Source organism: Leucoraja erinacea, chromosome 4 (genome assembly GCF_028641065.1).
Source record: "Leucoraja erinacea ecotype New England chromosome 4, Leri_hhj_1, whole genome shotgun sequence".
Classification (NCBI taxonomy): domain Eukaryota; kingdom Metazoa; phylum Chordata; class Chondrichthyes; order Rajiformes; family Rajidae; genus Leucoraja; species Leucoraja erinaceus.
Window position 1 is genome coordinate 101,685,105 of NC_073380.1, and position 21,115 is coordinate 101,706,219.

Below are 21,115 nucleotides of genomic sequence, written 5' to 3' on the forward strand. Positions count from 1 at the left end.
CACTTCCCGCACTGTCATCCTACAGTCTAATTAACGATTTATAGAAACACCAGGCCATGTTAAAGCGTTACATTTATGATTTCATCCATAGCATTCTTTCAAAGGTTCTTTTGGCTGAAGATGTTATTTGGTGTTTGATTTCCAGGCATGTCTGAAGCAACATCGTTTTTGTCTTTCAGCTGCAATCCAGTCCGAGTGAGGAGATGACACTAATGACGATAACACTTCCTCGTAGCGCGTACTGGCATCACATCACCAGGCAGAACAGTGTCAACGAACTGTATAGCTTACAAGGCAAGTGAATCGGAGGCATTGATTTCCACATGTTAAAATTAATAAATGTGTGCCTGACAATGGAATGTGTGGCTGACAAGGGAAGTCAGGGACAGTATAAAAAAAAGAGAAAAAGTACAACGTAGCAAAGATGAGCGGGAAGCAAGGGGATTCGGTAATGTTTAAAGAGCAACAGAAGATAACTAAAAAGGCAATACGGGGAGAAAAGATGAGGTACGAAGGTAAGCTAGCCAAGAATATAAAGGAGGATAGTAAAAGCTTCTTTAGGTGTGTGAAGAGGAAAAAATTAGTTGAGACCAAAGTTGGACCCTTGAAGACTGAAAAAGATGAATTTATTATGGGGAACAAGGAAATGGCAGATGAGTTGAACAGGTACTTTGGATCTGTCTTCACTAAGGAGGACACAAACAATCTTCCTGGTATACTGGTGGCCAGAGGATCTGGGGTGATGGAGGAACTGAAGGAAATCCACATTAGGCAGGAAATGGTGTTGGGGACACTGATGGGACGGAAGGCTCTGAGGGCCTGATGGTCTGCATCCCAGGGTACTTAAGGAAGTGGCTCTAGAAATCGTGGATGCATTGGTGTTCATTTTCCAATGTTCTATAGACTCAGGATCAGTTCCTGAAGATTGGAGGGTAGCTAATGTTATCCCACTTTTTAAGATAGGCGGGAAAGAGGAAACAGGGAATTATAGACCAGTTAGCCTGATCGGTTGTGGGGAAGATGCTGGAGTCAATCATAAAAGATGAAATAGCGGCACATTTGGATAGCAGAAACAGGATCGGTCCAAGTCAGCATGGATTTACAAAGGGGAAATCATGCTTGACTAATCTTCTGGAATTTTTTGAGGATGTAACTAGGAAAATGGGCAAGGGAGAGTCAGTGATGTAGTGTACCTGGACTTTCAGAAAGCATTAGATAAGGTCCCACATTGGAGATTAGTGGGCAAAATTAGGGCACATGGTATTGGGGGTAGGGTGCTGACATGGATAGAAAATTGGTTGGCAGACAGGAAACAAAGAGTAGGGGTTAACGGGTCCCTTTCAGAAAGGCAGGCAGTGACTAATGAGGTACCGCAAGGCTCGGCGCTGGGACCGCAGCTATTTACAATATACATCAATGATTTAGATGGAAGGATTCAAAGTAACATTAGCAAATTTGTAAATGACATAAAGCTGGGTGGCAGTGTGAACTGTGAGAAGGATGCTATGAGAATGCAGGGTGACTTGGACAGACTGGGGGAGTGGGCAGATGCATGGCAGATGATGTTTAATGTGGATAAATGTGAAGTTATCCACTTTGGTAGCAAAAACAGGAAGGCAGATTATTATCTAAATGGGGTCAAGTTGGGAAAAGGGGAAGTACAATGGGATCTGGGGGTCCTTGTTCATCAGTCTATGAAAGTAAGCATGCAGGTACAGCAGGCAGTGAAGAAAGCAAATGGCATGTTGGCCTTTATAACAAGAGGAATTGAATATAGGAGCAAAGAGGTCCTTCTGCACTTGTACAGAGCCATAGTGAGACCACATCTGGAGTATTGTGTGCAGTTTTGGTCCCCTAATTTGAGGAAGGACATTCTTGCTATTGAGGAAGTGCAGCGTAGGTTCACCAGGTTAATTCCCGGGATGGCAGGACAGTCATATGCTGAGAGAATGGAGAGGCTGGGCTTGTACACTCTGGAATTTAGAAGGATGAGATGGGAAACAGATAAGATTATTAAGGGTTTGGACACGCTAGAGGCAAGAAACATATTCCCGATGTTGGGGGAGTCCAGAACAAGGGGCCACAGTTTAAGAATAAGGGGTAGGGCATTTAGAACAGAGATGTGGAAACACTTTTTCACACAGAGAGTTGTGAGTCTGTGGAATTCTCTGCCTCAGAGGGCAGTGGAGGCCGGTTCTCTGGATACTTTCAAGAGAGAGCTTGAAAATAGAGAGCTCTTAAAAATAGCGGAGTCAGGGGACATGGGGAGAAGGCAGGAACGGGGTACTGATTGTGGCTGATCAGCCATGATCACATTGAATGGTAGTGTTGGCTCGAAGGGCAAAATGGCCTACTCCTGCACCTATTGTCTATTGTGTCCCTTTTTGAACCAATCACTGCTAAGAGAGCGATGAACACTGTGGACGATATGACATTTAAGGTAGTACTGAAGCATTTCCGTACGCTTGGATTCGTGATCTGGGTAGAAACTGTCCCTGAAGCTGGTGGTGTGCATTTTCAAACTTCTGTACCTCTAGGGGCGCTGCATTGATGGCTGCCTCTGCCTACAGTCTGTCTGTTTTTCGACCTATTTTTAATTTTTAACCTGTTTTAAAAGTGTGATTTGGAGGATTATTTAGTTTTTCTATGTGGGGGAGGGGGGTAGGGTAAGGGGGAAACCGTTTCCCAGACTTCCGGGGGAGGATGCGACTATTCTCCGAGTCGCGTCCTCGCCCCCCCCCACCAACTGGATTGGCGCTGCCTTTCCTGCCGGGGACTGGACAAAGCTTCAGCGGCAGCGTTGCAGCACTGGATTCACCACGGAGCAGGCGGATGCCTACCTGGATCGCCGTTTGAAGCTACGGAGTGCTGGGCCTGCTGCTTCAACATCTCAGAGCCGGGGTTTGGAGAGCTCCCAGCGCGGGCGGCGCTGACCAACATCGAGGAGTCCTGGGACCCTTTGCCGAGGGCCGCCAGCGTTGAATCTCCGACCAGCGCGGCCTGTGAACTTCGAGAGCCGTGGACTCCGGTAGGAAGTGGCCGATTCGAACGTCCAAGCCATTGAGGTGGTTCTCCCGTTCCCACGTCGGAGTTCCATCACCCCGGCGAGCGGGCCTGAACAGTGGCGGCGACTGCGAGGGGTTCGGGAGCCCCCCTACCACGGGTGAACAATGGAGGAGGATGACTGAATTTTAGAGCCTTCCCTCACAGTGGGAAACTTTGATCTCGCTGTGTGGGGATGTCTGTGTTAAAGACTATCGTGTTCTGTGCTCTTTATTATACGTATGGCTGTATGGTGACCACACATTTCACTGTAGCAATTGGTACATGTAACAAATAAATGTATCTTGTACCTTGCATCTTGTATCTTGTCTGATGGGAGAGGGAAGAAGAGGGAGTGACCAGAGTGAGACTGGTTCTTGATTATGCTGGTGACCCCGACGAGGCAGCGTGAAATGTACATGGAGTCAATGGAAGGGAGGATGCTCTGTGCGATGGTCTGGTCTACATCCACAACTCTCTGGAATGTCTTGGATGGAACTGTTCCCAAACCAGCTTATGATGCAACCTTTTCCCCGGTGCTGTGGCAATTTCAATGGTTCCAAATATCTATTGAATTATCTCTTGAAAGTCATCCAACAAGCAGGTCTCCACATCTCTGGATGTGTTTAGTTTAGTTTAGAGATATCACGTGGAAACAGGCTCACAGAGTCCAGGCCCACCAGTGATCACCTCCATACACCAGCACTATCCTACACACTAGGGACAATTTACAATTTTTACCAAAGCTAATTAACCTACAAACCTGTACGTCTTTGGAGTTTGGGAGGAAATCAGAGCACCCGGAGAAATGAACATACAAACTCCACGCAGACTGCACCGGTAGTCAGGGTTGAATGTGGGTCACTGACGCTGTACGGTAAAAACTCTACCACTGCGCCACCCTGCCGCCCTCTGTGATCTCTGCACTTTTGAGAAATGTAAATTTGGTGGTTAAGTCTCCATTCTGCCATCAGAACCCATTCCAGGCCACTAATGCTGTGCATGTCCTAGTGAGTTGCCATCCAATTTAATATTAAAATCCAGCAGGACAGATGTCATGGTGCCCATCATTAGATTAGAGTGACTGATGAAGCCTTCTGCCATCTTCCTTTGCCTCCATCCCTGTTTCCTATGACAGAACTAAAGAAAGTGACTTCAGAACTAAAGAAAGTTCCACTTGAGTATTTTCTGTCACAGGGATACAAACTGGGAAAGTGTTCACCTACAGTTGTGTACAGAAAGCAAATGGCATATTGGCCTTCATAACAAGAGGAATCGAATATAGGAGCAAAGAGGTCCTTCTGCAGTTGTACAGAACCCTAGTGAGACCACACTTGGAGTATTTTGTGCAGTTTTGGTCCCCTAATTTGAGGAAGGACATTCTTGCTTTTAAGGGAGTGCAGCGTAGGTTTACCAGGTTAATTCCTGGGATGGCGGGACTGTCATATGCTGAAATAATATGAAATAATATGAAATAATGGAGCAGCTGGGCTTGTACACTCTGGAGTTTAGAAGGATGAGAGGTGTTCTCATTGAAACATATAAGATTGTTAAGGGTTTGGACACACTAGAGGCAGGAAACATGTTCCCGATGTTGGGGGAGTCCAGAACCAGGGCCACAATTTAAGAATAAGGAATAAGCCATTTAGAATGGAGATGAGGAAACACTTTTTCTCACAGAGAGTGGCGAGTCTGTGGAATTCTCTGCCTCAGAAGGCGATGGAGGCCGGTTCTCTGGATGCTTTCAAGAGAGAGCTAGACAGTGCTCTTAAAAAATAGCAGAGTCAGGGGATATGGGGAGAAGGCAGGAACGGGTTACTGATTGGGGATGATCAACCATGATCACATTGAATGGCGGTGCTGGCTCGAAGGGCCAAATGGCCTACTCCTGCACCTATTGTCTATTGAAACTTGATGTAATGGCAATCACTGGGCGGAGATGTGCTGGTATTTCAAAGGAGGTTAACATTCTGCCTCAGTGAGAACACATTGGTTGGCATTAAATTCTGGGTCTGATTCCTTATCACATGGTTTTTGCAGGAAGAAGTGATGTACATGTGGTCGGACATTTCCATTTGTTAGAAAGAACAAGCGCTTGGTGTCCCAAAGCATGTATTCATAAGCTTGTCTGTGCTTATGATGTAGGGATAATTTGAGAAGCAAGTCCCCGTGAATAACCAAGTGGTAATAACTGAGTGGCTTCTTTTGTGATGTTGGTTTAGGGACAAACATAAGAATGGTGTGCATGCAGCATGAGTGACCTGCAATGGGTTCTGATGGCAGAACAGGGACTAAACACCAACTTTACATCCCTTGAAAGAGCAGAGATCACACATCCAGAGATGTGGAGACCTGCTTGTAGGATGTCTTTATCAATTCAATAGATTGTCAGGACAATTGAACACTAATAAGAGCCCTCTGGGTCATTTTCATGCTGTGACATGTCTGCCTTCGAGGAATTTGGCGCTTAATTTATCACTCATTTATGCAACAGAAATCCCCTCAGCTTAAATCTTGCATTGAAATCTCCAGACTGGGATTTGAATCAACAACAAGCCGAATCAGGACTAAGAGACCAAGAATGTGTGTGTCTGCAATTAATGAGATAAAGCTCCCTGTGCTGTGCATTGTGTAACTAAAGCATCCGAGTCAGTAATCAACATGTTTAAGACCATGGTTTTGTGTAAATGTGAGAAAAAAATCTCAGGAAATGTTAAATTAAAGTTGAGCTCTCTATAGAATAGTAGAGTTGTTACGGCATAGAAGAAAGCCATTCAGCCCATCAAATCTGGGCTAGATCCTGGTAGAATAATCCCATTGATTCCATTCAATTGCTCCTCACCCGTGACCCTGAATATTTTCTCTGTCGAGTGTTTATCCAATTATTTTTTTTAAGGCATTGAATGAATCTGTTTATATCATCCTTACAGGCAGTGGCAACATTTAGAATTCCAGATCAGAATTTAATTTAAAAAACCTCACATCACCCTTTGATTTTGCTCCCCCCAATTTTAAGTTTATTTCCTGGTCTTTGTTCAGTGAATAGAAACAGAGACACATAGAAAATAGGTGCAGGAGGAGGCCATTCGGCCCTTCGATCCAGCACCGCCATTCATTGTGATCATGGCTGATCATCCCCTATCAATAACCCGTGCTTGCCTTCTCCCCATATCCCTTGGTTTCACTAGCCGCAAGACCTCTATCTAACTCTCTCTTAAATCCATCCAGTGACTTGGCCTCCACTGCCCTCTGTGGCAGGGAATTCCATAAATTCACAACTCTCTGGGTGAAAAATTTTTTTTCTCACCTCAGTCTTAAATGACCTCCCCTTTATTCTAAGACTGTGGCCCCTTGTTCTGGACTCACCCAACATTGGGAACATTTTTCCTGCATCTAGCTTGTCCAGTCCTTTTATAATTTTATAAGTTTCTATAAGAATCCCCCTCATCCTTCTAAATGGCACCCCATCTCTCCATCTAAACCAGCTGTGGCCTTGAACACCATGACCAAATATCTCACTCAAAGGAGAGCAATCCTGTCTTCTTCAGTCTAAATTTGTAGCTGGAATTACCCACCATTGAATCCATTTCAGTAAATCTTTTCTGCTCACTCTCTCAGGAGATGAAGTCCCCCCCTAAAGCTTTATAAGTAGAATGTAATATAATGCTCATGCTGTGACCAAACAATTATGTATCACATACTCAACATAACTAACCTACTTTTGTGTTCTGTTCATGCAAATGAGTCCTAAACACCCTTACCTCAAGTTCAAGACCAACTCTTCCCATCAGCCATCAGGTGTATATCTTCCCTGATTTCTTTCAGTTGATATATGTTATTTCATACTTCTCTGCATTAAATTGTATTTAGCTACTCAATCAGCTTATTTATCTTGTTTTGCAGAAAAGTGGAAGCACAATGGGATCTGTGGGTACTTGTACATCAGTCTATTAAAGTAAGCATGCAGGTACAGCAGTCAGTGAAGAAAGCGAATGGCCTTTATAACAAGAGGATTCGAATATAGGAGCAAAGAGGTCCTTCTGCAGTTGTACAGAGCCCTAGTGAGACGACACCTGGAGTATTGTGTACAGTTTTGGTCCCCTAATTTGAGGAAGGACATTCTTGCTATTGAGGGATTTACAAGGTTAATTCCCGGGATGGCTGGACTGTCATATGCTGAGAGAATGGAGCAGCTGGGCTTGTACACTCAGGAGTTTAGAAGGATGAGAGGAGATCTCATTGAGACATATAAGATTGTTAAGGGTTTGGACCGCAAGAGGCAGGAAACATGTTCCCGATGTTGGTGGAGTCCAGAACCAGTAAGCCATTTAGAACATGAAGGAGTAAGCCATTTTGAACAGAGACGAGGAAACACTTTTTCTCACAGAGAGTGGTGAGTCTGTGGAATTCTCTGCCGCAGAGGGCAGTGGAGGCGGGTTCTCTGGATGCTTTCAAGAGAGAGCTCTTAAAAATAGCGGAATAAGGGGATATGGGGAGAAGGCAGGAATGGGGTACTGATTGGGGAGGATCAGCCATGATCACATTGAATGGCGTTGCTGGCTTGAAGGGCCGAATGGCCTACTCCTGCACCTATTGTCTATTACTATCTTGACCTCTTGCTTTCCAAATTGCCTCAGAACCTAAACAAATCTCGATAGTCTGTCACCTCAAAAGAGTTAAATGCAGTTGAGGTTTTAAGTGTGCCATCTTCTTATAATGTAATCACCTCTGTACAAAACTTGCCAGGTTGACGTTGCATAAACTCTGTGTGCTGCCCATGGTAGATGTGTTTACATGAATACTCACCAAATAGTTATTGTGGATTGAATGATTTGTGAGAGGAAATATATTTAAGGATATGAGACCCGCTGAGTTACTCCAGCACTTTGTGCCTATCTTCGGTTTAAACCAGCATCTGCAGTTCCTTCCAGTTTCTGATTCTAGTGATGGTGGTTGGAGCTGGAATCTGGAGCCTTCCCTCCTTTCTGAAGAATATTACTGCAACTGGTGCATCAATCTGAGCAGGCAGATAAGACCTCATCTGATGTAAAAGACAGTGCCTCAGATATTCTAGTAATCCTTCAACACTCCACTGTATACGAGGTTTGCTCATAGGCTGAATATAACCATATAACAATATAACAATTACAGCACGGAAACAGGCCATCTCGGCCCTACAAGTCCGTGCCGAACACATGCTCCCCTATTCACCCCTAGTCCCCATAATACCTGCACGGAAACAGACCATAATCCTCCGATTTTTTTTCCTTTAGTCCCACCTCCTGCACTGTACCTAACCCTCCATTCCCTTCTCATTTTTTATTTTTAATGATACCAATGAACCTGCCTCCACCACTTCCACTGGAAGCTCATTCCACACAGCTACCACTCTCTGAGTAAAGAAGTTCCCACTCGTGTTACCCCTAAACTTCTGTCCCTTAATTCTGAAGTCATGTCCTCTTGTTTGAATCTTCCCTACTCTCAGTGGGAAAAGCTTATCCATGTCAACTCTGTCTATCCCTCTCATCATTTTAAAGACCTCTATCAAGTCCCCCCTTAACCTTCTGCGCTTCAAAGAATAAAGACCTAAATTGTTCAACCTTTCTCTGTAACTTAGTTGCTGAAACCCAGGCAACATTCTAGTAAATCTCCTCTGTACTCTCTCTATTTTGTTGACATCCTTCCTATAATTGGGCGAGCAAAATTGTACATCATACTCCAGAATTGGTCTCACCAATGCCGTACAATTTTAACATTACATCCCAACTTCTATACTCAATGCTCTGATTTATAAAGGCCAGCACACCAAAAGCTTTCTTTACCACCCAAAATACATGAGATTCCACCTTCAGGGAACTGTGCACAGTTATTCCTAGATCCCTCTGTTCAACTGCATTCCTCAATTCACTACCATTTACCATGTGCGTCCTATTTTGATTTGTCCTGCCAAGATGTAGCACCTCACACTTATCAGAATGTACACCCTTTCAACTGAGCGACAAGTGCTGCCACAGTGCTCAAATCATAACTATGATCCTCAATGTCTCAGCAACAAAGAAAATGATCCCTAATCACCTCACGATCAGTACTACGTCAAAAGCATTCTAATGTGTAAAGCTCTTTGAGACACTCAACATGGGACTAGGGGAGAATAATGCCCGCCCCACTTGGGAAACCTGAACGGAAACCTCTGGAGACTTTGCGCCCCACCCAAGGTTTCCGTGCAGTTCCCGGAGGTTGCAGGTAGTGGAAGCAGGTCGGGAGACTGACAAAAACCTCCGGGAACCTCACGGAAACCTTGGGTGGGGCGCAAAGTCTCCAGAGGTTTCCGTTCAGGTTTCCTAAGTGGGACAGAGGCTTAAGTGTTCGGCACAGACTAGAAGGGCCGAGATGGCCTGTTTCCGTGCTGTAATTGTTATATGGTTATATGATCAGGGGGTGAATAAGATAAGTGTTTATTGTTGTTTTTTTTCCGATACAATGACCCAATTAGCTGCCAGTGTTGGAGTTAGATAAAATATTCCCTGGGTGAGAAATGTTCTTGTTTTACTGTGCAACAAGGAGTTAGTAAATTGGATGATGTTGCTGTCAACACTAGCTCAAGCACCAGCTATAACCAGTGGGAGGTCACACATAATCAACAACATATTTTATGATTAAACTGTTGTTCCTCATAGGAGCAAAGGAATAGCTGGACAGATAAAATGGTGTAGTTTCATCTAACCCAACAAAATAGAGATGTAGATTAATAATGTAATTAACATTCAAAGGAACATAAGATAATGTTTAGAAATGTAGAATTGGGAAGTGCACAATTTATAAAAGATCTTACTTCCCCCACATTTGAAATGCTGCACAAGATTATGAATATATTCCAAAAATCACATCGAAGAAATGTTGAAGACAACAAGGAAAAAGAAGATTACATAGAATGGAAGCTTTTTAATTTGTGGAAAGGTTTTTTTGGATAGTTGTTGGGAAGATGGGATAGAAATTGTCCTCAGTTTAATGCAGCAGCCATGAGGCATAAAAGACATAGAAACATAGAAATTAGGTGCACGAGTAGGCCATTCGGCCCTTCGAGCCTGCACCGCCATTCAGTATGATCATGGCTGATCATCCAACTCAGTATCCCGTACCTGCCTTCTCTCCATACCCCCTGATCCCTTTAGCCACAAGGGCCATATCTAACTCCCTCTTAAATATAGCCAATGAACTGGCCTCAACTATCTTCTGTGGCAGAGAATTCCAGAGGTTCTCTGTGTGAAAAATGTTTTTCTCATCTCGGTCCTAAAATATTTCCCCCTTATCCTTAAACTGTGACCCTTTGTTCTGGTTCAAGACGTTTGGATGTTGTCCGCAGCTTTATAGAAACATAGAAACATAGAAATTAGGTGCAGGAGTAGGCCATTCGGCCCTTCGAGCCTGCACCGCCATTCAATATGATCATGGCTGATCATCCAACTCAGTATCCCGTACCTGCCTTCTCTCCATACCCCCTGATCCCCTTAGCCACAAGGGCCACATCTAACTCCCTCTTAAATATAGCCAATGAACTGGCCTCAACTACCCTCTGTGGCAGAGAGTTCCAGAGATTCACCACTCTCTGTGTGAAAAAAGTGGGAGTTATCAAACGTGGTTCCAGTGACTGCACTGGAACTGGCTTTCAGAATCAAGGTACGACATGGTTACTCCATGAGAAAGAGGGCACATTTCAGCAGTGTGGGAACCAAGGATAGGGCCCACACCAAAAATATCTACAAGACCAATTTGGAAACTTCTAACCTCAAAGGTGCTTGGAAATTGGAACTCACCATCAAGCCGAGTACTTGACAAAACACTTTTCACTCTACCACGGTACAGGTGACGATAAACTAAGCTAACTAAACAACAAAAATGGATTTAAGGAAAAACTAGACAAAAAAAATGGTGGAGAAGGGTGAAAGAGTTTTGACAACAGGGTTAGAAGTCAGCTCAAGGAAATCAAGATCAGTGGATTTGATCAATTGGCATAAATAACCTGTAACTATGCTGGACATTCTAACCACTTAAATATATTCCCACGCAATTTCACCAATCACATCTCCTGAAGGTTTGAATGCCCCTTTTAATCTCAAGATAAGGCAGGATTTCAAAGATAAATATATATCATCGCTAACTGGGGGCTATATTGATTTTCAATGATGGCATAAGGATAACAGTAAAAGGCCTTGACCACAAATAAACATTTCAACTGATTGCTGTTTCCATAATATTAATTAGAAATGAAATTCCGGAGAGATGTTTAACTTGTGACTAAGTCAATATCATCATTTTACCTTGGCATTCAAGGTCGAAATTATTTGAATGATTACTTTTAGTTTAGAGATACAGTGAAACAGGTCCTTCAGCCCACTGGGATCGTACCGACCAGCTATCCCCGCACATTAACACTATCCTGCACATACTAGGGACAATATTTACATTTACCAAGCCAATTTACTTACATACCTGTATGTCTTTGGAGTGTGAGAGGAAACCGAAGCTCTCTGAGAAAACCCATGTAGGTCATGGGGAGAACGTGCAAACTCGGTAGATAGCACTGGTAGCTGGGATTGAACCCGGGTCTTCGGCGCAGCAAGCGCTGTAAGGCAGCAACTCCACCGCTTCGCCACTGTGTCACCGCCTGAGCAGCAAAATTCCAGAAGAGATGAATTGTGGATGGAAATTCAATTAGTACCAATGCTCTAACCACAATTTGAGTAGCCAATGACTTTGTCCCTAGCCCATCCGTTTTGGAGCAACCTGATTTACCTACAAATTCCTCGGTGCTTCCAAATATGGTTTAATGGCTAATGGTTTGGTTGAGAGTCTGCCCATGGAAATTCAGTAGCACCCATGTTCTAAAGCGTGGGCATCATTTAATCATCTTTACTTTGGAAATGACCTATCCTTTGCACATAGAACCAGTGAAGAACGCATTAATCTGGAGCCAGGTAGGGAAGATTGCACTGGAGAGAAGCCTGACAATGAGTTGGTGAATGAAAGGAGGAAGGGACAGAGGGTCATATGCAGAGGATTATTGGGGCCTGCTGTCACTGATGTCGAGGGGGCACCATCGAGTATGGCTGCCCAGCCTGTAGCTGTCCGTCCTTTCACCTTTTTCTTTATTTTTTAGTACATTAAAAAGTTTTGTTTGGAGGTCTAATCTTTTTTTATGCGTGTGTGTGTGTGTGTGTGTGTGTGTGTGTGTGTGTGTGTGTGGTGTGTGTGTGTGTGTGTGTGTGTGTGTGTGTGTGTGTGTGTGTGTGTGTGTGTGTGTGTGTGTGTGTGTGTGTAGACTGCATTTTTCAGTCGCTACCTGGTCAGAGATGTGGCTTTTCTCCCCCGAGCCGTATCTTCGCCCCTTCCTCGCGGCCTACCAACGGGACTGGAGTGGCTTTTCTTGCTGGGACCAGCCAGAACTTCGGCGGTGGTGCAGCGCTGGAGCGCCATCGCGGAGCGGACCTTGCCTTGCCCGGGTCGCCGTGCGGTGGGCTGAGACCGCCAACTCCCAACATTGCGGAGATGTCGATGCGGAGCTTCCAGCCACGGCGGTGCTGACTTTTAAACACCACGGTGCTTGGGATCTTTCGCCGAGATCGCCATTGTCAGAGCTCCGACCAGTGCGGCCCGTGGACTTCGGGAGCCGCGGTCTGCGGGGAGGAAGCGGCCGTTCCAGACACTCCAAGCCGTTGAAGAGGGCCTGAAACATCGGGCCGCCATTGTGGCGACTGTGGAGGCCTCAAATAGGCCCCGACCACGGGTGAACAAGAGGAAGAGGACTGGACTGTGTTGCCTTCCCTCACAGTGGGAACCGTTGTGGGAGGATGTGTTTATGTTTTATGTTAAATTATTTTTTAATGTAGTGCCTTACTTTTATTGGTGTGCTGCAAATCAAATTTCACTACACCAGAAATGTGTATGTGACAAGAAATGTCCTTTGTCCTTTGTTCTTTGACCAGAGCTGTGCAAAGCAATGAACGTTGTGTGTTGGTGAGTCAATGATGGCAGGTAGTAAGTGGGTGGATGGAGGAGGTTCATGCAGACCAGTTGATTGGTGCTTGGCTAGTGTCAGGTATGGAGGCTAACAACAGCATGGGTGGTTGAATAATGTATGGTAGAAAGTGCTTATTTACAGATGAAGAGAAAACCAGCCGACTGAAGTAGTGCAGGAATTGGTGACGTCAGACTAGAGATATGATTTGGAGGTGGTGATCACCTTCCATCATTCCCAATTGTGGAGGGAGGCGGTGAGGCAAGAACCAGTGAGTAACTGAATCTCACCAAATTAGAGTCCCTGTTCCTGTCTGGGGCTTGCTCAGGGAATGCCCCATCTAAACTGTGCAAGCCAGTTCATGCAATCAAAATTTGGATAGATCATTATCAGCCACCAAACTGAATCTCACCAAATTAGGCGAACAGGGCCCAATTACTTCTTGGTAATGTTCTAAGCTTGCATGTCATGAAGAATGTTATTATTACATGGTCATCCAATGCAGAAATTGATACATTTGCTTAAACGACTGGCGGCATTTCAGGAATGTCATGACTCAGTCATGAAAACTTTGCAATTGCATTGTAATCATCAATATCCATTTCTAGTACGTATAGTTCTGAAGAAGCCAGTGAAAGAGATGAATTTTAATGTACTGTTAAATACACGAATAACATTACCGGGTGGTTCAAGCCATCCAGTGTGAATTTGAATTTGCTGAGATAGTTTAAACTGTTTATCTCATCCAACACAAGTACGAGTATCACAACAGAATTGTAAAATAGTCTCAACTGATGGTTAATCTGATAATGATCACATTTAATTAGAATGGAAGTCTGGAGAAGAAATGAGTGCTCTAGAAGCATCCTTGGATAATAAACAAGATAGGAACAAGCTGTAAAACATAGCTTATCATTTGTCTGTAATTCCCAATACATCAAGAAATTCTGCCCGCAATGATGTGTAAAGAATAAACATGCTACCTGACAAATGCTGAGCTCTAGGACACAAGGAAGGACACGGGAGTGACTCAATCATGAATTCCCATCTGTTTTTCACTGGCTTAATGATAGTGTTTGTCAGGAGCAACAGAATGAAGACATGCTGAATTCCGATACCAGTTGTCATGGCTGCAACTGTAGGCTGAACTGTACTTTCCTTTGGATGGTAGTCTGTAAGAGAAACATTGGCTTTGTCCCTCTCATGCACAAGTGTGTTTGTGGCTTTCTGGCCGTGTATTGTGCATGTACTCATATCAAATACCAATGCACTCGACATTCAGCTCCATCTGTGGATTCATCACAGAGGTGGTTTCGGATTGTGCTGAGATGGGTAAACACTCATCGATTCCGCATCTCAACTTTACACCTCTTAGGCTGGCCCCATTCATTTGGATAGAATGCCAAATGCTTCTGATCAGAAACATTTAGAAATGGTCATAAAAGCATGAACAGTCCGAAGACCACCAATGTGATTTGATGCAGAAACTTAGTTTGAACCTCCTCATTTCTTGTTGCCTCTCATGGAATGGCTGGGACAACAAAGTTTTGAGGAGATTAGAAGTTGCACAACTGCAAGAGATAAAGGCATCTGCATGACAGAAAACATTCTCAAGGAATAATTCAAATCAATAATGTGCGTGTTCTAAGAGGAACAAGGCCAAAGGGATGATTGATGATGGGAACCAAAGGAACACGAGGAATTAGAAATATGGGAGTCAGGAGAAATGGGAGTGAGAAGAGGAAAATGGGGATAAAAGCTTGGGAATTGGGAGTCTATAACATGAAGGAAAGGGAGAAAAAGGGAGTAAGAGTAATAGAGACGCAGAGATTAGATTAGAGGTGATAGGAAATGTAACGGAATTGAACATTAGTGAGAGCAAGGATGAAAAAGGAACCTACTGAATATATCCAGTAGGTATACAGAGTCATATTATGTGGAAACAGGCCCTTCGGCCCAAATTGCCTATGCCAACCACCATGCCCTACCTACATGTCCCACCTGACTGCATTTGGCCCACATCCATCTAAATCTAACCTATCCATGTGCCTGTCTAAATGCTTTATAAACAGTGTGATTGTACCTATATCAACTACTTCCCCTGGCAGCTCGTTCTTTATACCCACCATCTTTTGTGTAATAATAATAATAATAAACATTATTACGGACTCAAGGTCCAGACAAGGGGCAACATTACATTAAAAATGCATTGCATATCATTTGTACTGCATTGCATGTAAAACAATGTTACCCCTCAGATTTCTATTAAATCTTTCCATGTCAGCTTAGACCTATGTCCTCTGGTTCTTAATTCCCCTACCATGAATAAAAGCCTCTATAAGTTAGAAACATAAAAACATAGAAAATAGGTGCAGGAGGAGGCCATTCAGCCCTTCGAGCCAGCACCGCCATTCATTGTGATCATGGCTGATCGTTCCCTATCAATAACCCGTGCTTGCCTTCTCCCCATATCCCTCGACTCCACTAGCCCCTAGATCTCTATCTAACTCACCCCTCATCCTCCTGCACTCCAAGGTATAACCATATAGCCATATAACAATTACAGCATGGAAACAGGCCATCTCGACCCTTCTAGTCCGTGCCGAACACATATTCTCCCCTAGTCCCATATACCTGCGCTCAGACCATAACCTTCCATTCCCTTCCCGATTATTTATAAAGTCCTAGGCTGCTCAACCTCAGGTCCTCAAGTCCTGAGAATAACCTCATAAATCTTCTCTGCGCCCTTTCCAGCTTAACAACATATTTCCTCTCACAGGATACCAGAAGTTAGATTAATGTAGGAATCCATTAAAAAAAACATTTGCACAAAATCACTATCATGCAGCAAGCTCAAGGAAAAATTTAATGCTGGAATTTTATTTCCACAAAAACCTAAATCCCACACCTTTTTATTGGTTTGAACTGTCACTGCAGTTAAGTAAATTATAGTGATGCTTTTTCACTTAGGGCATTGCCAATTTAATATGTGTTGTTATATATTAATCTATTTAAATCTGACGGCTTTGACTGGAGATATTGGCTCGGAATTTCCTGAGAATTGCTAACAGTTGCAAGTCAAACTGCTGGCATTCCCTTATGTTGATGTCAGGAGGTGCAGAACTCATTTTTGAAAGAAAAAGTCCCAAACTTTCTAATGAGTTATTGCTGGCAACGTCTAACCACTGTCGGATGTTGGATTCTTCATGGGACTCTCTGGCAATAGCAATCCAACTTCCTGCAATTTTCACACATTTGCACTATGAAATCTGTTCCCTGGCACTAAAGTAGATGATACCTGGCCCAGGTTCAGCAATTGGATTGACGTTAATAAAGTGCAGCAGGTGCATGGGAGATGGGTAAAATTCTGCTCATTTACACTTTTTTGTTAATTAATTAAGCTAACAATGTATGTATTTAATTGTTTTAGTCTATTTTAATATATTCCAATACTTTATATTTTCAACTTAAGGGGTGGCACGGTGGTGCAGCGGTAGAGTTACTGCCTTACAGCGCCAGAGTCCAGGGTTCAGTCCTCACCATGGTTGCTCTCTTTACAGACAGGGTCTTGGTGAGACCACACCTGGAGTATTGCGTACAGTCTCCAAATCTGAGGAAAGACATTCTTGCCATAGAGTGGGTACAGAGAAGGTTCACCAGACTGATTCCTGGGATGTCAGGACTTTCATATGGAGAAAGACTGGATAGACTCAGCTTGTACTCGCTAGAATTTAGAAGATTGAGGGGGGATCTTATAGAAACGTACAAAATTCTTAAGGGGTTGGACAGGCTAGATGCAGGAAGATTGTTCCCGATGTTGGGGAAGTCCAGGACAAGGGGTCACAGTTTAAGGATAAAGGGGAAATCCTTTAGGACCGAGATGAGAAAAACATTTTTCACACAGAGAGTGGTGAATCTGTGGAACTCTCTGCCACAGAAGGTAGTTGAGGCCCGTTCATTGGCTATATTTAAGAGGGAGTTAGATGTGGCCCTGGTGGCTAAAGGTATCAGGGGGTATGGAGAGAAGGCAGGTACGGGATACTGAGTTGGATGATCAGCCATGATCATATTGAATGGCGGTGCAGGCTCAAAGGGCCGAATGGCCTACTCCTGCACCTAATTTCTATGTTTACAGAGTGTTTACGTCTTCCGTGTGACAGCATCGGTTTCCCAGTTTCTTCCCACACTACAAAGACGTACAGGTGTGTAGGTTAATTGGCTTTGGTAAAAATTGTAAATCATCCCTATTGTGTTGGATAGTGTTAGTGTTCGGGTGATCGCTGGTTAGCGCAGTCTGGGAGGGCCCAAGGACCTGTTACCACGCTGTATCTCAAAGCTAAACTAAACTAAACTTAGTCAAGTTGAATATATTATTCTACGCACAAGCATTGTGAGGTACAGATAGAATGAGAAACTTGTAGCTGTAAGAGTCAAGAGTGTTTTATTGTCTTACTAGACTAAACGGGACCCACTGTCACACAGGAGGCCTGGTCCCCCAATGTAACCCGTTCCCCCAATGCAATATTCCACCACTTACCCACAGCCCCCAACTGCACAGGTGCAGCTCAGTTCCCTCAACCCACAGCACTCCCTCACCCTCCTCTTCACTCTCCCTCTTCTTTCCCCTCTCCTCCGCTCCACAATGCCTTCCCCACCTCTCCCTCCCTCTCCTTCCCCTACCCTCAGTCACTCCCTCCCTCCATAACTTCTCTCCCCTCCCCACCCCTCTCCTATCCCCTCTAACCCCCGCCTCCTCACCTCCCCCTAAACCCTCCACTATCCCTCTGCACTTCCCCCACTGCGCTCCTCTCTCTCTCTCTCTCTCTATTCCCCACTACCTACATCCCCCACTTCCCCCTCCTCCTCCCCCTCTATTCCTCCTCCCTCACACTCCCACCTTACCTCACCCACTTTCTGCCCCTCCCCCATCCTATCCTCACCTCTGCTACGGTGAGGGCCCGGAGCAGCAACAGCACTCAGCGCCCAGGGCTCGGATCGTCGGAGTGGCCTTTCCCCACCCCCAGAGCTGGCCGCCGTCGCCCGCAGACACAGCCCCAGCCTCACGCCAAGGCGGCCCCACGGGCCCGGAGCAACAGTAAAATGGAAGTAATCGGATGGCAGTAAATGGCAGTAAAATGGAAGTAATCTTACCCGTGTCGCCGTTGTGAAAAAAAGATGGCGATCTGAATTCTGGAAAGGCCCAAACTGCGCAGGCGCAGCCGAGGACACATTGGGTGCCCTTTGTGATGCCAGTAAAGATGCGCATGGGAACCCTCTCCCAACTGCGCATGTGCGGGTGGGGTCGCTGTTTTGGTAATTTAAGTTTTAAACGTTAATAACTTTTAAAATATACCATCAATCTGAACAAAACTTGTTTCATTTACACAACACGACAATGGCGAGTAAGGTGGGCCAAAAATGCAGTGCTATCATGTACTGTTTTTGCGCAAATAGAAGTACAACACAAACCTGCAAACAACCAAGATGAGAGTTTTAAGTTGTAAACGTTAATAACTTTAAAATATACCACCAAGCAAAACATAGAAAAATAGAAAAATAGAAAAATAGAAATTAGGTGCAGGAGTAGGCCATTCGGCCCTTCGAGCCTGCACCGCCATTCAATATGATCATGGCTGATCATCCAACTCGGTATCCCGTACCTGCCTTCTCTCCATACCCCCTGATCCCCTTAACCACAAGGGCCACATCTAACTCCCTCTTAAATATAGCCAATGAACTGGCCTCAACTACCCTCTGTGGCAGAGAGTTCCAGAGATTCACCACCTTCTGTGTGAAAAAAGTTCTTCTCATCTCGGTTTTAAAGGATTTCCCCCTTATCCTTAAGCTGTGACCCCTTGTCCTGGACTTCCCTAACATCAGGAACAATCTTCCTGCATCTAGCCTGTGCAACCCCTAAACAAAGCCTATTTCATTGACACCACAGGAAAATGTTGAGTAAAGTTGGCCAACAAAATGTAGCGCTATTCTGTACCATTTTTGCGCAAATAGAAGTACAACACAAACCTGCAAACAAACAAGATGAGCGTTTTAGTTATATATAATATCTATACATAGATGTCCCAAAACAAAACAATGGAATTCTTATGTTCATCAGCACAAAGATATGTAAACATAAATATGTAAATCCCATTAAAACAAAAAAATGTTCAGTATATAATTAAAGAAACTAGCAAACCAATTAATAGACAATATTAGTGCACTATTAATAATAGCAGCACTTGTGGCAACAGTGGCACATGGACTCAGAAAACAAACAAAAACATAAAATATACAGTGTATATATAACATTTTATGCATTTTTATTATTATTGGGGTTAATCATTAAAAGTGTAAGCATGTTTTTTGTAAACTCAATACATTTTCTTACATAAAAACTTAAAATCTGGAAGTAGTCAGTAGATTAGATTGCATCAGTGGAAAGATGCCCATTATCAGAACTGTGAAAGAGAGAAACAAAATCATTAGTGGCATTTCTGTTGGGTGGGGATTTCCATTTAAACAGGAAGGCCATGTGGTGCGAGTGGTTCACTGAACACCTTAAATTAATTGCAACTATAGTGTTTAGAAAATGATCTCATTCAGTGATATCAGATCAAAAAACCTAAAGGCAGCCCACATTTTCCTCTTGCATTTACCACTTGCATACTCTGCTGCACTGAGCTAATTTACAGATCTGGAATGCAACCTTGCTGGCCTGAACAATCCTGGAGCAGTGGCAGAACTATACATGCTATAGCATGTTGAATTAAAATGAATGATATTAACTAGATTCACGTTGAAAACCTCTGGCTTTTATATGCTGCTGTATTTTACTTGGAGTTAGAAGTGTGTTTCAAGACTCCCATGCTTGGAACACAAGACAGTACCGCACAATAACTGGTCCGTCAGCCACCAATGTCTGTGCTGAACATAATGCCAAGTTAAAATAATCCCTTCTGCCACAATCCATATCTTTCCATCCTTTTGTAAAAGCCTCTTAAACATCTCTATGTTGTCTGTTTCCAGCACCTTCACTGGCAGCCACCAACCACACACTATGTTCCAGCCACTAACCACACTCAATGTAAAATATTGCCCCTCACATCTCCTTTCCATCTCTCAACTTTATGCTTTGCCCTATAGTATCTGACATTTCCACCCAAATGTACGGAGCGACCATGGGCCCCAAATCCATAGCTGCCTGTGAGCAGCAACACAAGTTTAGATTTTACTTCGGAGTCACGTGAGTGACTACGTGAAGAACCCACCAGGGCGCATGCGTGTCATATTGCTCACGCATTGCGAAACGACAGGCGGGGTGGAGCGTTCACCCGCAGCGGTAAAATTTGAAACCGCGACTGACAGGTCATTTTTTTGTTTCCCGCGCTGTTTTTTTACAGGGGGAAACTGGACAAAAATAGAGTCCACAAGGGCTGCGTCTAAAGCTGGCTGGGGTGGACCGCGGAGTTGTGGACAGCCAGCAGCAGCTGAAGGCACCAGCATCACCATGAGTGGGATCAGCTGTGCCGGACTTAGCACCCGCTCCGGCCAGATCAACACCACGGCCGGGCGGGAAGACTACACAGACAGAGCCGTTGACTCTGACAAGTTGAAACGGCAAGCGGGGGGAGCGTTCCCCTGCAGCAGCAAGTTTTTTTTAAACCAAGACCGACAGGTAAGGGAATTACTGCGGTCATGCTTTGTTTCCCGTGCTGTTTTTCACAGGGGGGAAATATGGACAAGAGTCCACAAGGGCTGCACTGGCTGGGAAGAACTACGGAGTTGCGGACAGCCAGCAGCGGCTGACGGCACCAGATCACCGTTAGTGGGATCAGCTGTGCCCGACTTGGCTGACAAGTCAAATTGCAAAAAAATGCCGCGGGGACCAGCGTTACTGGGGCCAAATGGAGCGGCTTATGGAGCACATGCTCCACTGTGACGGACTCTGGGAGATGGAGTCTAGTCACAATGGGTATATAATACACCCATGGCAGCACCTTATCAGACAGTGCATCTCCCTGGACAGAGGGGAGTACTGCGAGCCAATTCTGGGCTGGC

General features: G+C 44.4%; 1 protein-coding gene across 1 annotated transcript in view; it reads left to right on the forward strand.

Moving 5' to 3' along the window:
* Positions 1-21,115, forward strand: part of dok6 (docking protein 6) — a 479,143-nt gene that overhangs the window by 431,674 nt on the left and 26,354 nt on the right. The window contains exon 7 of the mRNA XM_055634869.1: positions 180-294. Within this exon, the coding sequence (XP_055490844.1) occupies positions 180-294 (115 nt within the window). The remainder of the gene's footprint in view (positions 1-179; positions 295-21,115) is intronic.